Raw genomic sequence first — 19,167 nt, 5'->3', positions numbered from 1 at the left:
CTCCATGATGTTAAAGTGGAATTATTTTGGGGGAAATTTCAAAAAAGTAATAAAAATGAAAAGCTGAAATGTTTTGAGTCAAGTATTCAACCCCTTTGTTATGGCTAGCCTAAATAAGTTCAAGACAAAACATTTGCTAAACAACTCACATAATAAGTTGCATGGACTCACTCGATGTGCAATAGCAGTGTTTAACATGTTTTTTTTTTACTACCTCATCTCTGTACCCCACACATACAATTATCTGTGAGGTCCCTCAGTCAAGCAGTGAATTTCAAACACAGATTCAACCACAAAAACCGGGGAGGTTTTCCAATGCCTTGCAAAGGAGGGCACTTATTGGTAGATGGGTAAAAAAAAAAAAATACAGACATTGAATATCCCTTTGAGCATGGTGAAGTTATGAATTACACTTTGGATATGTATCAATACACCCTGTCACAGTTGCCGGAGAAGAAAGAGGCCAACGGTGACTTTAAAACAGTTACAGAGTTTAATGGCTATGAGAGAAAAATGAGGATGTATCAACATTGTAGTTACTCCACAATGCTAACCTAATTGACAGAGTGAAAAGAAGGAAGCCTGTACAGAATAAAAATATTCCAAAACACACTTCCTGTTTGCAATAAGGCACTAAAGTAAAACTGCAAATAATGTGGCAAAGAAATGAACGTCATGTCCTGAATACAAAGCGTTATGTTTGGGGAAAACACATCACAGAGTACCACTCTTCATATTTTCAAGCATGGTGGTAGCTGCATCATGTTATGGATATACTTTAAAAAGTGCAAATATTGTACAATCCAGGTGTGCAAAGCTCTTAGTCTTACCCAGAAAGACTCACAACTGTAATTGCTGCCAAAGGTGATTCTAACATGTATTGATTCAGGGGGTTGAATACTTATCTAATCAAGATATATTAGTGTTTTTTTTGTGTTTTTTAAAAACAAATATTATAATTTTTCTTCCACTTTGACATTACACAGTAGTGTAAAGTACTTAAGTAAAAATACTTTAAAGTACTACTTAAGTAGTAGTAGTATCTGTACTTTACTTTACTATTTATATTTCTGCCAACTTTTACTTCACTACATTCCTAAAGAAATTAATGTACTTTTTACTCCATACATTTTCCCTGACACCCAAATGTACTTGTTACAGTTTGACACAAAAATGGTTCAATTCACACACATATCAAGAGAATGTCCCTGGTCATCCCTACTGCCTCTGATCTGGAGTGTTGGAGTGAGCCCCTGGCTATCCTTCAATAAAAAAACTAAAACTAAAAATTGTGCCGTTTGGTTAATCTAAGGAATTTTAAATGGTTTATACCTTTACTTTTGATACTTAAGTACATTTTAGGAATTCCATTTACGTTTGATACTTAAGTATATTTAAAACCAAATGCTTTTAGACTTTTACTCAAGTAGTATTTTACTGGGTGACTTTCACTTTTATTTGAGTCATTTTCTATTAAGGTATCTTTACTTTTACTCAAGTATGACAATTGAGTACTTTTTCCACCACTGACATTACAGAGTATTTTGTGTAGACCGTTGACAAAAAATGACAATTAAATCCATTTTAATCTCACATTGTAACACAACAAAATGCGAAAAAAGTAACGGGGTATGAATACTTTCTGAAGGCACTTTATGCTTCAGAGTGCATACAGAACTAGATGACAGTTAAGCAACATCTCCATCTCTCCATCCATCCCTCCCTCAGTTCTCTCCTTCCCTTGTTCAGAGCTGAAAACGCCAGCAAAGGTGCCCCAGCCGGTCAATGTTCTTATGCAAGACACTGTGGATGGGCGCTACGTATCTCGCCACGTCCCCGTCCCGTGCCAAATCCCGGCAGAACAGGCCCTTCTCAGCACTGAAGACAAACTTCTGTGGCATGGGGCCGTTGCCCCTCACGTACTCCCACACAGCCAGGAGGAGAAGCCTCACCTCGAAGGGCGTCAGGTAGGGGAAGGCCTCGTGGACGTTGCCCAGTACGGGGGGCAGCAGCTGGCCCTCGCCCATACAGGACACCAGCATGCAGGAGGCCTGGAGGTGCCAGGGGGAGTCCACCGCCAAAGGCTCCCTCGAAGCCTCCCAGTGGGCTAGCAGAGTGGCCAGCAGGCCCCGGAGCACCGCAGAACAGTAACAGAGAGCAGGACGCCCGGAAGCCACAATATGGAGTAACGGGAAGAGGACAGGGTGGGCCTCAAAGCAGCGGCGTATGTGTATGTCGCGTTCTACAGTGGTGCGGGCGTGTTCCTCTGGTGGCCATGACAGCTCCCCGTTGGCCACGTCGGGGCAGATATAATCCACCAGCGTCACCGCCATCATTTTGGCCGCCTCAGCGTTGATGGGCGGCGGCTCGTCGGGAACGACGGAGGGCTGGTGTTTTGGGGCACCACCACCGTTGCCGCCATTGCCAGATGGCGCGCTGCAGCACTGGACGGCAACAGCCAGCAGAGTCTGGACGTTCTGTATGACACTGGCGGGGTCGGGGTGAGGCCTAACGCTGCGCTGCTTCAGACCCTTCCCTATCACCCCAGCATGGAACACAGACCACACACTACCAGAGAAGTTGACCGTGGTGCCGAACCTGCAGTTGATGTCCAGCAGGGAGCCCCCCCGGTCAGGGGTCAAGGACGGGGAGATGGGGGTGTCCCCTCCAATGTCCTCGCTCTGCCCTCCAAACAGGTCAGCATTTCCTTTATGTAGAGTTCCCTCCACCAGCTGCTGCAGGACACATTTGAGGGTTAGAGAGGAGTAACCTGCCAGATGGGACAGGAGGAGCACGGAACAGTTCACCGCCTCTCCTCCCTGCCCTCCGTCTCTCCCCTTCCCTGCCTCTCCTCTCCTCCGCAGCGCCAGGAAGAAGTGTGTGACGGCGGCCCGACAGACGAGCAGCAGGTGGGAAGGCAGGGCGGCACGGGGGAGGAGGCTGCGGGACAGGAGCCGCACGGCAGCGTGGGATACCGCCGGGTCACCATGGAGGAGCAGAGGGCAGAAGTCATGGAGGTGTCCCGAGACTGCTGCTCCAACCTGCATTGCCATGGAGGACTGAGGTCTCGCACCTCCTCCTCCTCCCATGCCTCCTCCTGGACCCCTCCTCTCCTCCTCCTGTACACTCTGCACGGCGGAGGCCAGGTTGAGGAGGAGCTGGCAGAGCTGCTTGGGTCCCAGTGTGTGTGTGTGGATCTGGGCCACGCAGCGGGTCACTGCGGCAGGGATGAGGCCTGGCAGGCAGGCGGACAGCGGGGTGTGGAGCTGCCAGGCCAGGGTCAGCTCATCTGGGTTCCGGGCCAGGGTGAGCAGCTGACAGAGGGCCTCCGTGGCCACGCTGGGGCCCCCGTACACAGACAGCAGACACAGCAGCTGGTGCAGCCAGAGATGGCGCTTCCTCTCCAGCCTCAATGTCTCGGCACACAGCTCTCCCACGTGGGACTGCAGCTCCTCCAGGAAGGGGACCACACGGGGGGCCTTGGAGGAGGGAGAGTGGGGGCGGCTGTAGTAGCCGTCGTCCCCCTCTGAGCGGGTGTAGACCAGTTTGTGGAGGTGCAGCAGGAGCATCTGGAGGATGCGGTCGCAGGCCTCCCGGACCCCCTCGTGGGGGGAAGGCGTTGGGCCTGAGATGATGACGGAGGCGGGGGTGGCCGTGTCGGCGAGGAAGCGGAGGACGCGTGCCCCTCCAGCATGGCTCTGGGCGATGAGGTGAACGGCCAGCCCCAGCATGTTGTCCAGCTCTTCCCTGGGAAGCCCCTGTAGAACAGCCTGGAGCTGGAGCAAGACTGGAGGCCGTAGAGACTCCACCAGCTCAGCAGACACGGCGCCCAGCAGAGAGGGAGACAGCGCCGCCAGCTGGAGGAGGAAGGGCACTGCGCCTCCGCGGAGCTGGGCTGAGTGCTCCCAGGAGGTGGACCCAGAGCTGGGGGGTATAGTCAGGGGGCTGAGGCTCTCCTGGAACATCCTCAGCAGCTCCCGCCGGATGCTGTCAGAGTGCCGCGCCGCCAGGTGGCCAAGGATCCCCACCACAGAGCCTATCTTAGGCACTCGGCTGCTCTTGTCTCCCTGACGCTTGTCAGCCGTTCCGTGGGAGCAGAAGTCTTTAAGACCACAGGCCAGGACGCGGCTGATGATGGTGCCCGGGAAGGAGGATCCGATGTGGGCGACCACCCAGTCAAAGTGGGGGGAGTGCTGCACTGAGGTGTCCAGGAGAGCGTCCACACATTGGTCAGGACACCAGGCTATCATGGCCGCCAGGCACTGGGTATAGGCCTCCATGAGGGAGCGTGTAGCTGCACAGGACATCCACAGCTGCAGCTGCTCGTTGAGGCTGGAGGAGTGGGGAGCTGTCCTACGGCCGGCATGCTTGGAGCTCAGCTGCCCCAGCAGATCTACAGCCCAGGTTGAGACAAGGGGAGCCCAGGCTCGGGGGTTGAGCCTGATGAACTCCGCCAGGACGCCATGGACCTCCGTGATGATATCCTCCAGGTTGGAGTCCCCGTCGCCCTCGCCGTCGGTCTCCAGATTGTGAAGAAAGGCTGATACGTGCTCGTTGTACACGCCCCTTAGGTGCTCAAGCACCGCCCCGCGACAGGCAGGCACAGATCGTAGTAGACGCACGGCACAGCGGGCATGCTCACGGACGCTGAGTTTACGACCCTGGGTCTGGTCCACGCCACTGATGAAGGATTTGATCTCCTGGGACAGCTCCTGGGGGCTAAACACACACACACACACACACACCAAAAGTTCACACAGTTGCAAAACATCTATAAACTAACAAATGTGATTCCAATTGGTATAATTGTTCTATTCTCTGACTAGAATATTTCGTAAATATGCTTGAAAAATGCTGACCACTGCATCTGTCCACAATACCCTTAGCATAATATCAGCCTTAGAACTTGTTGGTACAGTGGGGAAGCAGCCACATACTGTAGCTACAACTACTGGCTGGCTAGCATGCTAAGCAACAAACCTAAATGCATTTTGCGGTGTGTGACCGAGAGAGGTCTGCATGGTGACTGTCAGGAGAGTTCCGTCAAAAAAGGCAGACATAGTTCAACTTCCCAAACTGAAAATAGAACATTAACAACTCTCCCCTAGTAACAAGCTACGAATAATCAACCCTACACCTGAAATATGATTATCTTTTTAAAGTAATGTTCAGGAAAAATATCAAAAGGGCGCTCCAAAACCGGAAGTATTTATTTTCTTCTTCTATTACGTCTTCCAAGGGGTAATGCGGAAAAATACATATTTACTGCCATCTACTGGCCTGACAGAGTACTTCGAAACTAACGTCAGCACGCACGCTTCCAGCAGACACGCCTCTCGGATTTGTTAGCTTTTTTTTCGAGTCAGCTGATCGTTGACTTCTGCTTCTGACTTCTGTGTTCGAAGTGAAAGCAAGCAACATCGAGGCCACGACACCGAATTTACTGTAAGTTATAAGAATTTAAATTTATTTAAATTATTATCTGGACAGAAATACTTGTGTGAGGAAGATAATGTCGTAGTAAATATATTATGTTATAGCTTGGTCTGGCTAAAATTTTGTGCATGACCCATCTTGTGTTGGGCCTTCGGATTTAATACAATGGACAAAGACTTCTATCTTGTCGGCCTTGTCAGCAGGTGGCTAAGAACAACACCCACGCCATAGGTCTCTCAGTCCTTCCAACTCACGAGTTCTCCCATGACACACACAAACACAAACACACACACACACACACACATTATTACTGATAACACACGCACACACAAAATCCCTTCTTTTAGGCTGAACATCTGAAGACAGACAACCCGACTCAGAGCCAATGCCATGGAAGTGACCTCGCCCAACTCATCAGGACCAATCAGAAGATCAGAACTCCTAGAATCAACCTACTTTATTTTATTGTATAAAATGTCAGCACACAATGTTTGGGGCGCGCTCTCAGATATCTCCCTACGAGATTGACGGACGGGTCCGTGCACGCTATTTACAGATATCTTTACCTCTGAATAAACTGCCTTATATTATACAATTATCCACCGTGTCCGAAAGTCTCTACTTGGTCTCCGTTCTCCAGTAAACTTGTTTTATCAACAGAACTTGGTAGCAGAGGGTGGTTTTCTAACTCTGAATTCGGTCCATAAAAGTTGATAGAGACAGGAGACAAGTAAGAGACGGATCTGAAAGGACGGGTGACCTGTCCGCAGGAGCAGCCGGAATCCAGCTCGCCTCAGGAAACTGATCTAGACGGCCGTCAATACAAAGGTAAGCAGAACCTGTTAAAACAAAATCTGCATATTGTATTGTAGGATAAACCCAAATTATGATCAGTAGTACTGGGCGTGAGTATGGATTACTGATAAATTTATAACATATCTATTATGACTCAAAAGGCACATATGTGAAGATATCTGAATTCTTTAGGTTTTTACTGTTGAAATGTGACTCTCTAGAGAGGAGTCTAGTTACAGTGGTTCACAAGAGAAGGACCGACTTTTATTTTCTGTTGAAATGTGATTCTCTAGTGAGGAGTCTATTTACAGAGGTTTGGTTCACTAGAAATGGACCCTTTTATTTTTACTGTTGAAATGTGACTCTCTAGGGGAGGAGTCTAGTTACAGAGGTTGAGGTTCACGAGAGACGGACCCTTTTATTTTTTGCTGTTGATATCTGAAATCTTAGGTTTTTACTGTTGAAATGTGACTCTAAGAGAAGAAGTCTAGTTACAGTGGTTTTATTTCCTGTTGAAATGCGGCTTTCTAGTGAGAAGCCTATTACAGTTTTTGGTTCACAAGCGATGGACCCTTTTATTTGATCCACAAGAGAAGGATCTGGTGACTTGATAAAAAGATTCAGATAGTCGGGTTGAGTTAATTCCGTGAGAATCCAAGTCCAGAAAAGGTTCTCCCGACTAGACGCCAGTTGAATGGTTTAAACGACTGGGAGTCTCCTTGAGGAGAATCAAAAAAAAATATATAATAAAAAATACAAGTTCAGATAGTCGGGCAATTTGGTTGACGTGGCACTCAACTATATGTACTGTGAGGAACTTAAACTGAATTTGTGTGTTGATGCTGATATGTAATGAAAAATGTAATTGTTGAAATGATAACCTGAATGTTGTGTAAGATTGGCCGTTTCATGAGACTAACTAGTTGATAACTTTTAAGAGGACCACCGAGTCCTATTTTGCCTGTTATGTAGCAGCTGCGCTAAAAGCTGACTTGAACTTTTTCCCTCTTGCGGTGTTGGTATTTCAATAATTCCTAGAATTAGATTGATAATTGTTTTGGAAGCGCTCGAGTTTGCTAATATATTCTTCCAAAAGGGCGATTCTGATACCTTTTGGGGAAAATATATAATAATTCGAATAATTGAAAAACAATAATAACTTTTGCAAAATAATTCCCAAAATTAAATTGATAATTATTTTGGGAGCGCTCGAGTTTGCTAATATATTGTTCCAAAAGGGCGATTCTGATACCTTTTGGGAAAATATATAATAACTCGAATACCTGAAAAACAATAATAACTTTTGCTAAATAAATCCCTAGAATTAGATTGATAATTATTTTAGGAGCGCTTGGGTTTGTTAATGTATTCTTCCAAAAGGGCGATTCTGATACCTTTGGGAAAGTATATAATAGCTCGAGTACCTGAAAGACAATAATAACTTTTTGCAAAATAATTCATGGGATTAAATTGATGATTGTTTTGGGAGCGCTGGTTTGTTAATATATTGTTCCAAAAGGGCGGTTCTGATAGGCCTACCTTTTGGGAAAATATATAATAATTCGAATAATTGAAAAACAATAATACCTTTTGCAAAATAATTCCTAATAATAAAGCATTGAACATTTTTTGTGTACGAGGGTGGGACATCAGAGATAAATCTCAGTCAGCGCCAAGAATACATTGCTGGATTCGGCCAGTGACGGGCTAAGAGCACCAAGATAGTCTAATAAACTGTATAACCATGGCAACCACTACCGTCCCAAAACTCAAATTTAATGAATATCTAGATCAAAGAATACAGGATAGAGCGGGAGGGAAAGAACAGTATAAGACAGTAAAGAAAGTGTGGGAGGGAGTGAGACTCAAATGGACACAGGCAGGTTACTTTAGCGGGGGTGCCCTGTCTAAAGGGCAACTCATCTCTATGGAGATAGAGCTAGGGGAGGCAGTGAGGGAAGGAACAGAAAGTGAAGTGAAAAGGAATAAGTCTCACTTATTCAAGAAGGAAGGGACTAAACACAGAGAGAGAGCAGAGGCTGAGCTAAGGATAGGTACGTGGGCAATTGAGGAAACACGACGAGCACACCCATACAAGAAACCAGACATGATGGGTGTGGTGATTGAACCCACAACTGAGACAACACCAATAGTGGGGACACAGTCCATGAGTGACATACCAGCGCCCTCAGCACCACTGTATCCGACCCTGCCACAGGAAGCGAAGAGCACACCACCCGCATACACACCCACTCCTCCAACTAACCCTTATAACCCATTCCTAAGTCCTGCAGTGGTACAAGCGCCTGTGTTCGTGGTGCAAGGAGGACACCTAGTGGGGAACATGGCACTAAGACCATACCATTGCTCTTCCAATGGGGCCCTTCCAATTTGAAGCATCAATTCCTATATTGTCCCAACTGTCCAATCAACCTATTAGGAAGGGACCTATTGTGCAAACTGAAATGTTCAATCTACCTTACCGAAAAAGGGTGTGGAGGTTTCCATTGATCCCATTACCTCCACACCAGTTCATCCAGTTAGGGTGCTGATGCTACCCATCATCCCAACCCCAGTGCTCTCCCTGACCCAAGAAATATACTGGTTGAAGTGCATCGAATCCGGCCAAGGAACCCCTGAGGTTCAATTCAAGTTCAACCAGCTGAGACAACTCATTTACACATTTCACCCATACAAGACTCCTCAAGCTGAAATCCACTGTACACTTAATGTGACTGATAATGATGTCAACCCATATACCGATGACTGGGATGAAAACATGATGCACCTGACACCAACAATCAGATGTTGTACCATAGTGTGTGGACAGGAAGGAGTGGCTGCTCCGGTTATCCTACCTTCCCATTTGAAATCCTGGTACCTATTGGGCGAAGAATCTGCTCCCCATGTTACACTGGCAGTTGGAAACGGTTTTGAAGCAAGGAGCCTTGGGCCTATGATCAGAAGAGCATCCAAACTCCAGTGGAACCCACCCAAACTCCAGGAATAACCAAAGCCACCACTGAGAACATGTGGAGGTTTATGACAGTTGACACAGAGGAACATTGCCTTCCTGAACGTTTGACTCTCCCAAGACACCATGGTAAACCTTACACAGACCACCCCTCATCACAAGCACTGCTTTCCACCATTGATGAAGGCATATGGACACACACCCCATTTGATGTTGGACAACTACAGGTGGCACCAGTCACCATCACGTTACTCAACCCTGAACAAATTCCTATCTACCGAACACAGTACCGTCTGAAACCTGAACAGACCATGGGGATCAAACCAACCATAGATGGGTTGTTGGGAGCTCGTGTCATATATCGCACTGTGTCTCCATGGAACACACCAATCTTACCAGTCTTGAAAACAGGAGGTGAAACATACCGGATGGTACAAGACTTCCGAGCAGTGAACGACGTCACTGCACCCATTGACCTACCTGTCCCTGACCCTCACATTACACTGAGTAATCTCTCACCAAAACACCAATACTTCACCGTTGTGGATCTGGCTAATGCCTTCTTCAGCATTCCACTGGACGAGGCTTCACAGCCTCTCTTTGCCTTCACATATGAACATCAACAGTATACGTATTCGGTTCTTCCACAGGGTTACAGGTGTTCTCCCGGAATCTTCAATCATATCCTAAAGACACACCTGGCTGAATTGAAAATCCCTGAAGGAGTGATACTCATCCAATATGTAGATGACCTTTTGCTGGGGGCTCCCACATCTGATCTCTGTCTACAAATGACAAAACCCTACTTGACTTCTTGGCTGTCAAAGGCCACAAGGTCAAAATGAGCAAAGTCCAGTCCTGTCGCAGAACTGTCCTTTTCCTTGGCAGAGAAATCTCAGGAGAAGGTGCTGGTCTCTCGAAATCCCACAGAGATTCCATACTCCATCATCCACGTCCCACCACAGTGTCAGGCATGTTGTCCTTCCTTGGGTTGACAGGGTACAGCCGTACCCACATCCCTGACTACACATCCAGGACTGAACCACTGAGAGAAATAGTGAGAGAAGCAGGACCAAGAAACCTACACTCCTCACTTACCTGGACACCTGAAGCATCAACAGCGTTTGCTCTCCTAAAAACCGATCTCTCGGTGGCAGCAGCTCTGACAGCACCCGACTACAAAAACAAATTTCATCTTGATGTTTCTGAAAAGGAGGGTTCACTTCTTCCATCCTTTTTCAGAAACAAGAGGGGGGAGAGAAGAGTACTGATGTATCATTCCTCTAAGTTGGACCATATTGAAGCAGGTCAGACAACATGTTCCAGGTACGTGGCTGCAGTGGCAAAAGCTATTGAAAAAACCGCCCACCTGGTAATGTGCCACAAATTGGAAATCCATACGCACCATGGGGTTGCAGCATATCTGATGAGCAAGGAATTCACGTTCAGCGCTGAAAGAAAGAACAAAATCCAGAATAAATGCACCCAATCACACATTACTTTTGTCAACACCCGACAAAAACATGGCAGACGCACTCAATGCAGAAGAAGGGTTGGCACACTCCTGCGAAGAGAGGGCGGCACAGGAACTGAAACTGCGACCAGACTTGGGAAACGAACCCCTTACCAATCCTGATCTATGGTTGTACACCGATGGATGCTGCTATAGAGGAGAAGAAGGGAACATAGCAGCATATGCAGTGGTACAGCAGCTTCCAGACGGGTCACACGTGACCCTGGAATCAGACATCATCCCACAACCTGCCTCAGCCCAACTAGCTGAGATCATTGGTTTGACTCAAGCCCTGGAAAAGGCTGAAGGAAAGATTGTGAACATCTACACTGACTCAGCATATGCTCATGGAGCAGTCCATACAGATGGACCACAATGGGTCAGACGTAACTTCACCACAACAGGAAACCTTCCGATCAAACACAAGGCACAAATGGAGAGACTGATAAAAGCAGTCTCACTACCTGAGCAGGTGGCCATCATGAAGTGCAAAGGACATCAGCAACTCAAGAACAAAGTCAGCGAGGGAAATGACGCAGCTGACAAAGCAGCCAAGAAAGCTGGGGGCTACACTCCAAGACAGATGGTGCTGCAGACTCAACCAGCTAGAACAGAACTCACAGACCAACACATAAAGGAACTACAATTCACAGCGGGCCCGTATGAGCACTCGGTATGGGGACAGATGGGAGCCACCAAAGGACCTGATGAACTTTGGAGATGCCATGACGGCAGGTTGGTGGCCCCAGCTAATCTCTGCCCCGAGCTGATACGTGAGGCTCATGGGCCCACCCATGAAGGGAAACTCAAAACTTTACAGAAGGTTTCCCATATTTGGTGGCACCCACACATTAAGGACATGACAGACTTGTTTTGTGATGAGTGCAGCATTTGTGGCAGCCACAACCCAAAGAAACCTTTCCAAACACCCATGGGTTCATACCCAGTACCTAATGCATGTTTTCAGGACATTAGCATAGATTACACTGACATGGGGGCTGATAATGTAACTAATGGGAAAAGGTACTTATTGGTAATGGTAGATCGATTCTCCAAATGGGTTGAGGCAATACCAACAGCACGTGAGGATGCTAGGTCAGTTATTAAGTGGCTGCAGACTGAACTCATACCAAGGTATGGGGTTCCAAGACAAATTCGATCCGACAACGGATCCCATTTCAGTAACCAACACCTGAGACAGGTGGAGGAGAGGTTCGGCATTGTGCACAAGTTTGGGTCTGTGTACCGCCGCAATCTCAGGGCCTCGTGGAACGCGCCAATCAAACTTTGAAGGCTAAGATAGCCAAGGTATGTGCAGGTTCAAAGTTGACGTGGGTTGAAGCTCTGCCCCTGGCGTTGATGGCCATGAGAGCCTCTCCAGGAGCAGGCACCCATCTCTCTCCACATGAGATTATGACTGGTAGAGTCATGCCTGGTCCACCAAGGGAGGGAGGTCATATGCCCGCCCTTGATGTACAACAAATTGTAATGTCTGAATATGTGAGAAAACTAACGGAACTCTCTGCAGCTCTCTCCAAACAGATTCACAAGGTCCAAGAGGGGGAGCTGACGGGAGATCCGGCGCTGCTGAAGGTAAAAGTTGGCGACTGGGTAAGGATCAAGGTTCACAAGAGAAAGTGGCAAGATCCCAGGTGGACTGGACCGCACGAAGTGAAGGAGGTTACTTCACACTCAGTCCAGGTCAAAGGTAAATCAGGCGCACCTTGGCACCACTTGACACATTGTACACCAGCACCAACTCCTTCCAGAACCCTGACTGAAGTCAGAAGTGATTTAATCACATTAAATTCGGATCAAATTCTTGACACCAACACTATCTGAATATGTGGAGGAGACTCCCCATCTTCAGATACTGGAGGGGGAAAGACAGAGGAGGGACAGACCACCATGGGAGAGACTGGGGTGCTCTGCTCCACTCCTTGTTTTGTTGATTGTAACTATTGGGGTTACTCTAGGAATCATACTCTGGTCAGTACAGCACATGACACAGACACCCATTACACCCACTAGTAAACCTAACGACACATTCAATGCCACAACCATACGTCCGATCAACCTGCACTCCGACACATTGAGCCCAGATCAGAATGTAAGCCACAGCCACCACGTAAATAAACGACAAGTTGTCTCTACCACCCTTTCCTGTAGGCCCAGACAATTGTATAGAAGCACCACATTATGTATACCCTTTAATGTTACCACTACTGCGACAGTGCCGTGGGTAGACTTCAGAGACCTTTCCTACTACCGTGACTGGGACTGGTATATGACAGTGGGGGACACCCATAGCGATTGGACTTGGACAAACTTGGTATGTGAGACTAATTATGACTGGTCCAGTTGCACCTCTACTACATTAGGAAAACAATGGAGGAAACTCTTGACTTTGACAAAAAGCTCTAAAGGACTCAAATTTACTATCTATCCTGGTATTGCATTAGGCTGCCAGGACTTTAGACTTGCTCCTTATGTAAGCTGTACCACTGCACCAGTCTATTGGAAGGTTCGAATTTGTCATATTAATAACACAAAAGCACAGGCTATTAATGAAAATGGTAATAAGAATAATTCTATTATTTTACTTACCACTCCACCTACTTTGGATGATGTAATCCTGACCGCTACAGGTGTCTCCGGCCTTTCTAACAACTGGCTCTTGTTGACTGAGGAAGCGGCAAAGGTGACTCATCAGAGTTGTGTGGTTTGTATGGAGGCACGGCCATTGCTTCGCATTATCCCTGCCGCCATTACGCCAGAATGCTTCCTGTCTGTCATGAAACATGACAACCCTTCCGCCAATTGTACACTATGGGGACGTAGTTCATCCCTTGGTTACTAAAGCAACTAAGAAACCAATTTTTTCCTATCAGGTGGCTAGAGCTAACTTTACCTGTGTTAATCTCACGAAAGGTCTACCATTGTTGGGTATGGTACCTGTTGGATGGTGTCGGTTTATCTATACGCCTAATGCTGAGTTTAAACCTGTTTCCAGGGCTGATGTCTGGTGGTGGTGTGGAGGCGTTCATCTGTTTGATGGACTGCCTGGAAATGCCACAGGCACCTGTGCACTAGTCTCTCTTTTGCTACCAATTTCTGTGTATCCAACAGGTGTTCAGGAGCTGGTGACCCATGTGTCTGACTTAATTCCTACCAGGACCAGGCGCTGTGGGGCTCCTACTCATGGGGACCCAACCTACATTGATGCAATTGGGGTCCCTAGGGGGTACCAGATGAGTATAAATTGATTGACCAAGTAGCCGCAGGTTTTGAATCTTCATTTTGCTGGTGGTGCACAATTAATAAAAATGTTGACAGAATCAATTATGTCCATTTTAATGTTCAAAAATTAGGCAATTGGACACAACAAGGTTTTGAGGCGGTGCATGGCCAGTTGGCTGCGACCTCTCTCATGGCTTTCCAAAATCGTATTGCTGTCGACATGCTCCTGGCTGAAAAAAGGAGGAGTATGTGCTATGTTTGGTGAACAATGTTGTACCTTTATTCCCAACAATACAGCCACAGATGGCAGCTTGACTGTCGCCCTGGAAGGGTTACGAACTCTTAATGGCAAAATGAAGAGCCACTCAGGGGTGGATACTTCAATGTGGGACTCTTGGATGGATGCGTTTGGTAAATATAAAACGCTTGTTTCTTCTATACTTGTATCCATCTCTGTTTTTGCTGCAATTCTAGTGCTTTGTGGATGCTGTTGCATTCCATGCATACGGACGCTGCCAACCAGGATTATAACCACCGCTATTGATCCACATCCTGCAGATAACGGTCAGATGTTTCCTTTGCTTGCTATTGACGATGCTGACCAAGGATATCTGGATGATGAATAGCATCTAAGCTTTTTGTCACGTCTCTTGTGAGACGTGAAGAGGGGGAATGTAAAACTTTATCTTCTGATAAAGTTTTCCCTATTTTGCCAAATTGCAGCATTTAAGCTTTATGTCACGTCTCTTGTGAGACGTGAAGAGGGGAATGTAAAACTTTATCTTCTGATAAAGTTTTCCCTATTTTGCCAATTACACTGTTAGCTTGTGTCACGTCTTAAGTTTTCCTTCTTTACTGTTACTTGGTCACGTCTCTGGGGAGACGTGAAGAGAGGGATTTGTCGTAGTAAATATATTATGTTATAGCTTGGTCTGGCTAAAATTTTTGTGCATGACCCATCTTGTGTTGGGCCTTCGGATTTAATACAATGGACAAAGACTTCTATCTTGTCGGCCTTGTCAGCAGGTGGCTAAGAACAACACCCACGCCATAGGTCTCTCAGTCCTTCCAACTCACGAGTTCTCCCATGACACACACAAACACAAACACACACACACACACACACATTATTACTGATAACACACGCACACACAAAATCCCCTCTTTCGGCTGAACATTTTCCCAAAACACACACACACACACACACACACACACATTATTACACACACACACATTATTACTGATAACACACGCACACACAAAATCCCCTCTTTCGGCTGAACATTTTCCCAAAACACACACACACACACACACACATTATTACACACACACATTATTACTGATAACACCGCACACACAAAATCCCTTCTTTTAGGCTGAACATCTGAAGACAGACAACCCGACTCAGAGCCAATGCCATGGAAGTGACCTCGCCCAACTCATCAGGACCAATCAGAAGATCAGAACTCCTAGAATCAACCTACTTTATTTTATTGTATAAAATGTCAGCACACAATGTTTGGGGCGGCGCTCTCAGATATCTCCCTACGAGATTGACGGACGGGTCCGTGCACGCTATTTACAGATATCTTTACCTCTGAATAAACTGCCTTATATTATACAATTATCCACCGTGTCCGAAAGTCTCTACTTGGTCTCCGTTCTCCAGTAAACTTGTTTTATCAACAATAACCAACAGCACGCAAACACTGTCTCTGTTGTGTGCCTTCTGTGGTCAGTTAACTTATCTAGCTAGCTATCTATTTCGTTGCATAATTCGTGTTTTTTTATAGACACCAAAACACAGTGAAATGACATCAGTGTCTAATTTATTTGTCAATAGATTGCCTAATATTTTGTGAGCTCATGTCTTATGAAAACAGGCCCCCTAAATATAACCCATAGGTTTTGTTTTGACTTTACAGGGTTGAGATCAAAGCTGTGTAAAGGAAATAACAGTAACCATGGCTCCAACATTGGTAAGTAAAGTCCAGTCCTAATGTTGATTGTGTCCACAGTATCTATGTAGTCTACCTGTTTGTTTTGGAAATATTTAAATATTGTTTGTAAAAGGCTGAGTTTGCATGAGTTATGACTGAATAACTTTTGATAGTTTTGTTCCCTGATCTGAGCACATTCCCTTTCAGAACTGCATATGTGGCAGTTGCATACTTCAACAAGAGGGTGTCTAGCAACACCCCTGTATTTGTAACCATGGCAATACACACATTGCTAAATCATACTTAATGGTTGTATTATTTTTTCCTTTGACAGTACGATGAGAAGCCGGAGCCAGGGGATCTGATAGAGATATTCAGAGGGAGATACCAACACTGGGCGTTGTACGTTGGTGACGGTTTTGTCATTCACCTGGCCCCACCCTGTGAGTAATAATCTTGATATAGTGCACTCAACAATTGATATACAGTGGCCTATATAGAGTACATACAATATGAGTTATAAAAAACTCAATTTTGGCACTGATGATGTCTTGTCTGTCCACCCCCTCCCATGTCTCTTTGCTCCCCAGCCGAGGCACCAGGGGCCAGGGCCAACAGCATGATGTCTGTGCTCAGTGACAAGGCTAAGGTGAAGAAGGAAGAGATCTGGGACGTGGTGGGGCATGATAAGTGGTGTGTCAACAACCAGCTGGATCAGAAGTACAAGGTCAGTACCAGTAAGTACAGTATGGCTGCGTTCCAAATGACTCCCCATGGAGCTCTGGTCAAAAGTAGTGAACTATATAGAGAATAAGGTGCATTTGGGACGCAGTCTGTGTGATCCTGTGTGGCTCAATTGATAGAGCATGGTGCTTGCAATGCCAGGATAGTGTTTTCGATTCCCGCTGGGGCCACCCTAATAAAAATGTATGCATGCAAGTTCGCTTAGGATAAAAGCGTCTGCTTAATGGCATGTATTATATTATTATTATTATTATTATTATTATTATTATAGGTCAGACCCATCCGTGAGATTCTGAGGGATGCCACGGCTTATGTGGACCAGGAGCTGTCCTACTGTGTCATCAAGGGGAACTGTGAGCACTTTGTCACAGATCTGAGATATGGGAAGGCTGAGTCTCGACAGGTAGGTACAGTGGACTGGTGCTCAATGCTAGTTGTACTGTGCTCAGCGTAGAGTAATCTTGTGAGCCATACGTGGGTGTAGAGTAACTGGTGTACTTGTTGTTATACATTCAATGCATCTATGCTGTGATACTGTTTCTGAATCAGTCATTCATTCGAGTCATTCAAATTAATGTTTGTATTTTTCTGCCCAGGTTCGGCAGGCTGTGGGAATGGCAATGGTGGGCTTCGGAGCAATTGCTTTGGTAGGTATCGCGGCGGCCATCTTTGGCGGTGGAAGCAAAAAGAAGAATGAAGAAGAAAAGGAAGAATATATGTGACAACCTGTATGATAGCTTCCTGAACAGCCAATCACCACTAAGCCTAATATAGATGAATTATTTAACTACAGTACTACTGCCCTTGTGTAATTCTGGGGTTTTCCGAAGGGAGGGTTGAGTATTTCCGTACATATTTTTTTAAACTTTCACAGTTACACAGACATGAATTGAAAGCACGTAGGAAACAAGGAAAAGTGTCTCGTTATAATTCCAAGGTATACAGCCTTGAAGGTGCCATAGCCTTGTAGGCTGCTAGACTAAGCTAGCTGACTTAAAATATGTTGTCACTTACTTAGAAGCTATGAAGTTTCCCTACTAAAGTTTTAACATATTTATGTAGACTAAGATCTCTTTATAATGGGGTAAAATGATATTAAACTGAAGTTCTAATATTTCTATCATGAAGTCAATTGGCTCTAGGACCCACACAACTACATCTAATGCTGCTTATATCGCTTTGTAATGATTGACAGCATTAGGAACAAAATCTTTAATTTTTTAAATGTTGGATTGAAAAGATTTGTAATCTTAACTGGTGTTTGATCTTTCAAAACTTGACCTTGCACATGAGTTTTGAAGAGTTTGTTTATGAAGTATATTGATAATAAACTGAACCTTAGTAGCATTTTAGCTTAGTTGATTTAGTCTTGACATCCTCTGTTTTAAGTATGTAAATGTTTTTATAAACATTGTTTGGTCTCTGATGAACTTATACTTGTCTTAGTAAACAAAATAAACACCTCTGTGCTCCCACTGCAAGTAAAAGGAATTTCAGTGGATTTGGATGTTGATACTTGGCAGAAGTAGAAATTGTTCTGAATATATTTGTAAAACAATGCACACCCTTTCACCTAAAACACACTGTATTTTATTGTAATGGTTTTATTTTGGAATTGTTCACGTTACACAAGATTCCATCTTTATAAAACAATGCATCTGATTTTACCATCTTCCTCCCATATGGACTTCCCTCCCCACCCACAACATATTTAAAAATCACAGAGCACAGCTCATCTGACCACACAACACCAGTAAATAGTGCTGCCATCAAATAAAGACATAAACAGAACCTTCCCTTGACCCACCCAACACTACCAATCTAACAAGAAAGTTGATGGTCCGAATGATCTTGCACTTTATGATTAGATTTTAAATAGCTAAGTGACTCCATAAATATACAGGAGTAAAATTGCATGATAACACTGTCCATGCTGAATATGAAGGATTCAGGTCAGTCACCCCACCACCACTACTAATAATAACTGATTGGCTCAGAGGGGATCTAGCCAGGTCTATATTATTCATCTGCGTAGTTTATCAACAGAGACCAGGGCCACTTTCCGTAGGCAAACGTTGTGGAACATTGAAGATAGAAATATAATGAATAGACCTGACATGATTCCTTATTCTATGCGAGAGGCATGTTTGTTCTACATAACATATTTCTATCTGTTCCACAACGTTGTGCCTTGCTGAACGTGTCCCAGCATTACCCTTCAGGGAGGTGCCATATGCCGTTTGGTAGGTCAGTAACATACAGAATACAGACCCATTCATGGAGACTGTCTTATTTCTGCACCGACAGCTCATCTAAAACTTTCATAAACCATTTATGCGTATATGTAAAATAAACATTCAGCATATACACAATTTATTATATATTGTTAGAGACTATTTGACTTGAGCCCGTTTGAATCTGTTTATAATTGTATAATTAGTCTAGCAGTAGTAATTATCGCGTTATGGGTCAGTTGGAATGATCTATGTGCATTGTATTTGGGCAGTGGAAAAGTACAAAGGCTG

General features: G+C 45.4%; 2 protein-coding genes across 2 annotated transcripts; one reads left to right on the top strand and one right to left on the bottom strand.

Moving 5' to 3' along the window:
* Nucleotides 1–1,684: 1,684 nt before the first annotated feature.
* On the bottom strand, nucleotides 1,685–5,195 carry LOC121540112 (integrator complex subunit 5). Its single transcript, XM_041848734.2, has 2 exons — nucleotides 4,981–5,195; nucleotides 1,685–4,719 (listed from the first exon to the last, which is right to left on the bottom strand). The coding sequence occupies exons 1-2, from the start codon at nucleotides 5,058–5,060 to the stop codon at nucleotides 1,746–1,748; spliced, it is 3,054 nt and encodes a 1,017-aa protein (XP_041704668.2). The 5' UTR covers nucleotides 5,061–5,195; the 3' UTR covers nucleotides 1,685–1,745.
* Nucleotides 5,196–5,341: 146 nt separating this feature from the next.
* On the top strand, nucleotides 5,342–18,133 carry LOC121540146 (phospholipase A and acyltransferase 3). The gene is made up of 6 exons (XM_041848773.2): nucleotides 5,342–5,445; nucleotides 15,884–15,937; nucleotides 16,233–16,341; nucleotides 16,489–16,625; nucleotides 16,914–17,045; nucleotides 17,239–18,133. Exons 2-6 carry the CDS (start codon nucleotides 15,923–15,925, stop codon nucleotides 17,362–17,364), a joined length of 519 nt encoding a protein of 172 aa, XP_041704707.1. The 5' UTR covers nucleotides 5,342–5,445; nucleotides 15,884–15,922; the 3' UTR covers nucleotides 17,365–18,133.
* The last annotated feature ends 1,034 nt before the right edge of the window (nucleotides 18,134–19,167 follow it).

This window comes from Coregonus clupeaformis, chromosome 3, assembly GCF_020615455.1.
Source record: "Coregonus clupeaformis isolate EN_2021a chromosome 3, ASM2061545v1, whole genome shotgun sequence".
Lineage (NCBI taxonomy): Eukaryota > Metazoa > Chordata > Actinopteri > Salmoniformes > Salmonidae > Coregonus > Coregonus clupeaformis.
This window is presented reverse-complemented; position numbering and strand designations above follow the sequence as displayed.

Excerpts from the sequence above, each read along its gene's own strand:
- LOC121540112 (XM_041848734.2), bottom strand. The coding sequence starts at position 5,060 with ATGTCTGCCTTTTTTGACGGAACTCTCCTGACAGTCACCATGCAGACC. Across the intron at positions 4,720-4,980 it reads ACACCGCAAAATGCATTTAG|CCCCCAGGAGCTGTCCCAGG; the intron begins GTTTGTTGCTTA and ends GTGTGTGTTTAG.
- LOC121540146 (XM_041848773.2), top strand. Across the intron at positions 16,626-16,913 it reads AGCTGGATCAGAAGTACAAG|GTCAGACCCATCCGTGAGAT; the intron begins GTCAGTACCAGT and ends TTATTATTATAG. Across the intron at positions 17,046-17,238 it reads GGAAGGCTGAGTCTCGACAG|GTTCGGCAGGCTGTGGGAAT; the intron begins GTAGGTACAGTG and ends TTTTCTGCCCAG.